At 39.7% G+C, this 5216-nt stretch overlaps 1 protein-coding gene across 1 annotated transcript in view; it reads left to right on the forward strand.

Annotated features, from left to right (window-relative positions):
* Positions 1-5216, forward strand: part of dnajc25 (DnaJ (Hsp40) homolog, subfamily C, member 25) — a 19118-nt gene extending 13902 nt beyond the window's left edge. The window contains exons 3-5 of the mRNA XM_019268550.2: positions 1832-2202; positions 2306-2405; positions 4205-5216. Coding sequence (XP_019124095.1) covers positions 1832-2202; positions 2306-2405; positions 4205-4327 — 594 coding nt within the window. The 3' untranslated portion in view covers positions 4328-5216. The remainder of the gene's footprint in view (positions 1-1831; positions 2203-2305; positions 2406-4204) is intronic.

The raw sequence follows: 5216 nt of genomic DNA on the forward strand, positions 1-5216 counted from the left end.
TATTATTATTATTTTTTTTTTGTTTCTTCTTAACCCACAACTTTGTCATTCAACACCGCTAGTCACACTACTGGGTTTACTAGCAATCTGCACACCAGTAATGTCTGACACTGGATTGCACATCTCCATGGCAACCAGTCAATTGGCAATTAGTTTGTGCTTAGTCAGTCATTGACAGTCAGTCAGTAAGTCAATGCAAAGTCTATTTTCTGTTCAGTTCGGCAACCAATGCATTGGGTTTATCCCTGGTCGTGTGCATGGATTTAAATGGCCTTTACAGTTTAGCGCTACATATACCTCTACAAGTCAGCGCCAGCTCAGTTGTTCTGATGCTCCATAGCCTTCAGCATATGCACCTCCTGGCACTTAACAGCCATGAATGATTGTGGATATCCTCCAACCAAAGCGAAGATCCAGCAGCTCTCCCCGTCCTCCTGAGATGCCTCGGGTTTGTACCAAACAAACATGCCGACATTTCCAAAGTTTCAACTGCCAGGTTTTTGACTAATGCTCAACAGAGCTTAGCCTATGACTGAGCTACTGGGCTTAACCTACAGGGTTTAACCCAGGAGCAATCTAGTTGACGTTGTGTTCAGCATAAAATCCACACAGTTTTTGATGCTGCAATGATCCATGTTCATCTGTACAAAAAAGAACAATAATGTGAATGTTTAACCCTTGTAGTGTCCTCCGGCTTGCCATACAACTTTTGTCCTCTGTCCTTCGGGTTATTTTGACCCCAGGAGTATACTTTCATGTTAATAAGGTGTATTGGCCCTCAATTCCAAAGCGAGGGGAAATATTTGTGGTAATGGGTTGGACTGAAGTAAGACTAATGCTATAAATAAAAGGGAAAACCGGACGGGGTAATTTTGATTCCAGAAAGGTATATGGCAGTCGGGAGGACATTACGAGTACTCATTCTTAGCTCTTTTTTGTCCCCAGAACTGAAAGCCCACTTTTTTTTTTTTTTTTTTTTTTTTTTTTTCAGCAGGGCCTTTAGCACAGGGGTCACCCAGGGTTTGTTGTTGGAGAAACACTGTACCTTCCTGGTAGGCACAGTGTTCTGTGTACAAAAATGTATGATACATCCTCCCCATGTGATTTGCAAAGCACTTCCCAGTCGGTGGTTTTAAAACAATCTCTTAGTGCCTAGCTGGCCTCCTCAGACCATTTCTGCACATACATTTGGTTTGGGGTTGTTGATTGACAACAGGTACGTAAACTGGAAGGAGGTGGATGAGATTGTGATCTGAGTGTCCAAGTGGGTGGAGAGGTGAAGAACTGTGTGCATCCTTTGTGTTTGCATACAGTAAATCCAATTTTTTCTCTGGTGCTGCATTCAACATACTGGATGAAGGCCAAAATGCAGGCATTATGTATTTAAATTGCCTAGAAAATTTCCATCCATTTGAATTGCATGGTTAACTAATAAACTTAATGTGACGCAAGTAATATGATTTTAGTAGTAGTAATAGTACTAATAAACTCAATGTGTTTCCACTAGACAGTAGCCAGGTTTGTGCATTCAGTATTGGGTTTGGGCAAACAGTTGGTTTTAGTAATATTAAAGTTGTAACTTTTTTTTAAGACTTTGTAAAATAATTAATAAAATAAATTAAACACTGAATGTTATCAGTTCAGTTCATTGCTTTAACCATCATGATATGATATGAACAGTAAATAAATACTTGATTATTGTTCAGGTCTAGAAACAATGAATTATCTTATTTTCTTATGTCTTGACAGCTCTACAAATGTGAACTCAGCCTTAGAGTGGCAGGTAAAAGTCCATTAGCACATACCTTTTACCTCACTGTCTCTCCTACAGTTCTACAGCTGGCACAGCAGCTACAATGAGGCCATCAGCTACCTGGTGACAGTTCCCAAGTACAGAATCCAGGCGACGGAAATCGCCAAGCAGCAGGGCCTTCTCAACCGCACCAAGGAGAAGGGCAAGAACCGCCGCTCAAAAGAGGAAATCCGGGAGCAGGAGGAGGAGGTGATTCGTGACATTATCAAAAACAAGATCGACATAAAAGGAGGTTACCAGAAGCCCAACCTTTCAGACATCCTGCTGTGTCAGATTGTGCTCTTCCCCTACTACCTGACACACTATCTGGTGTGGTACGTCTCTTGGTTTTACCGATTCACCATCTGCAGGGAAGAGTACAGAGACAAGGACAAGCTCTACATCATCAGGTCGGTTCTTATAGAAACTAACAGTATAAAGCGTCTGACACTGAGAGGATGCTTCCTCCAGGTAATATGATCACCTCACAGCAGACTGTGTTTTCATTGACAGGAGGTACATGAGAATGTCTCAGTCTCAGTTTGACAGTCTGGATGAAAACACTACACAGACCTTCCTGCATAAACGGCTCTGGATCAAAGAAAACTATGAGGTTTGTCAACTCAAATTCTCTCTGGGTTTTCTTTATCCATCATTTCTTGTTCTTTGACTTCATCTATCATCTGCATCACTCAACATTACCACTTGCCCACTTCTCCAGAGCAGGTAAAGTAAAAAGTTTTTGGGAGAGGAAGATGAATACTTAATGCAGAGTTGTCCAGTCAGGAAAATGAATAGTAAAAGATGTCTTTATCCATTTCTCTCAGTTGAAAACTGTTATGTAAGGTTTCCCTACTGATCTAACTCAAATGCAGCCCACCCATGTATTACTGGTCCATTGTACAAAAAGCCTTTTTTCCCGTACAGAACACAGCCACTCCAGCTTCACTCTCCACTAATTACATATTCACCCCGTTGTCTGTTCAAGGAGGTGGGACTGGCCTGCTAATCACCAACAAATGTAAATTCACTCTACTGTTGCATTCTACAAATTACTACACATTTGAATACCATGCTATTCCAGTGACGGCCCCAATTAAAGCCTACGTTGTTGTTATTTACCATGCACCAGACCAATTGGACAGCTTTATGGATGAGCTGGATACCCTGCTGTGACATGAACATCCACTTAGACAGTCCAGGCTCAGCAGATTTTATGTCCTCCTACTCACAAAGTTGGCAAAGTACTTTACCTGAATCTCACACAAAACTGTATCACAGATATCCTGGTGGTAATACCTCTCTACCTATCAGATTACTTTTTTCATCCAATGTAATGTCATTCTGTCAGAGAAACCCTCTGCTCCTCCACCCATGTTTACATTCTGCCTCCGTAACTAATCCCCACCCCATTCCTTCTCTATTTTCGCCCATACTCTACCTCCACTCAGCACTGAGTGCACTGGGCTGCGATGAGTTTGACATGTCTGCTCTGTAACATCAGTCTATAAAAATACCCACCCCAAACCCAAATAATTAGAGGCATATGTGTGAGCAGCAAAATGGGGAAGTTATTCTGCAGCATCTTAAACAGTCGACTGCAAGACTTCTTCAGTGAGTGACCATATACCTTCCACACCCTTATTAATAAACAATGGTCAGTTATGTAAAAAATGAAAATGACTTTCTAGTCCAAGCCATAGCTAATGAAACTTGTAATTAGAGCAATTATAATACCAACACCAAGAAAACAATAGCATATTTAAAAATGAATAATTAAAAATTAAACATTATTAAGATAAAAGTACACACAGTGATACATCATTACTAGGCTAACTCTGGTCAGTAGATGGCAGTGTGGCTTAGCCTTGCATTGTAGATCGTAAACCACAGCTGGAAATCACAAGTTATATAACACACTTTGAATTTTAGATAGATTTAGAGACTGAATCAGAAAAACAGACAGGAAGACAGTGTCTTTTTCGAGTGTTCTTCAATGAGGTGGGTTGACGTTTAATTGTTTAATATCTGGTCCCTCTCCTTATCAGTTGTGAGAAGGGTCTCCAGAGAGGGAAGATGTTTGTTGTTTTGTTTCTTTGTCAGTTGGGAGCTTTATCCATTCCAATCAACATTAATCTTATTACTGTGACACTGGACTTCTGAAGGAGGACACTAAATGGGTAAATGTTACAAGTGTTTTTAAACCTGCTGAGTGGTCAATAGACCAGAAAGGTGCAATATAAATATGTCCATTTAACCTTTTTTTCCCCAGGTTGTTTATATGATATTTTGGGACAGTTTAGAGGAAGTTTAAAATTTAAGGTCTTGGAGAATTTACTCCCATGATGCATTTCATTAGCCTTTAAACTGTAGGATTTGCGATTTGATTGAAATGTACATAATGTCTTTCAGGTGTACAGAAAGGAGCAGGAGGAGGAAATGAAGGTAAAGATGGCAACTGACCCCAGGATGAAGAGGTACCGCCGCTGGATGAGGAACGAGGGACCAGGCCGACTGACATTCATTGACGACTGAGAGCAACAAGCTCCATCTGTAACATGCACTTTTTCCTCAGTGCAGCATACATGGACAACACAAGCTATGCTGTGTGGAGAAATACCTGTACAGGAAGATTAACTGTGCCTGTTTATATAGTGAGAGATATTTTCATTGCTCATGACTCATGAATGGGATTACTGTGGAAGTGGAATACACTGCGAGCTTGGGCTTTAGATTTCTGAGTAACTTTTTACATCGTGCATAATTTTTTTTCAAACCAAATGGAGACGTCAATTTGAAATAATTTTACTGATGACTTTTTCTGTGTTTCTCTGGTTATGTTTTCTTCTGCTGGTTAATAACAGATAAAAGAATGACTTTTGGTGTATGAGTTTTTCTGTAATGATTTTCTCATAGAAAATTGACATCAAGTCCAAGGTGATTAACATACCCTAATAACTAGAGGGGTAGTTTAACCCTGCAGCAGTCTCCTAAGGTAAGGCATCTGTTCACACTATGTCTGTTACTGTTTGGATGAAACTTATACTCCCAATTATTAGCAATGATGAGGAAGCAACAAAAAATGTGATCAAAGTTAAATTTGAGCAAAATAAAGGTCAGCAGGATAGCCTCAACAAACCACCTCACAATTTGAGAACCTCTACTTTAGGGCAGTTTTCCATTAATATTTCTATACAATTTTAATAAACCAGGGCAGAGAGTATTTTATATATTATATTTTATCGTCTTTTATTTTAAAAGATTAGAACAGAATAGGTTAGATTTTTTTCTTTCATCAGATGAAATGATGGATATCAATTTGAACCTGTTTAGCCTAGCTTAGCACAATGACCGCTAGCAATGGGACAGTTAGCCTAGCACTGCCTTTGTCATAAGTCAAAAAATAAAATCCAGAGCTGTCTAA

Source organism: Larimichthys crocea, chromosome XXI, assembly GCF_000972845.2.
Source record: "Larimichthys crocea isolate SSNF chromosome XXI, L_crocea_2.0, whole genome shotgun sequence".
Taxonomy (NCBI): Eukaryota; Metazoa; Chordata; class Actinopteri; family Sciaenidae; genus Larimichthys; species Larimichthys crocea.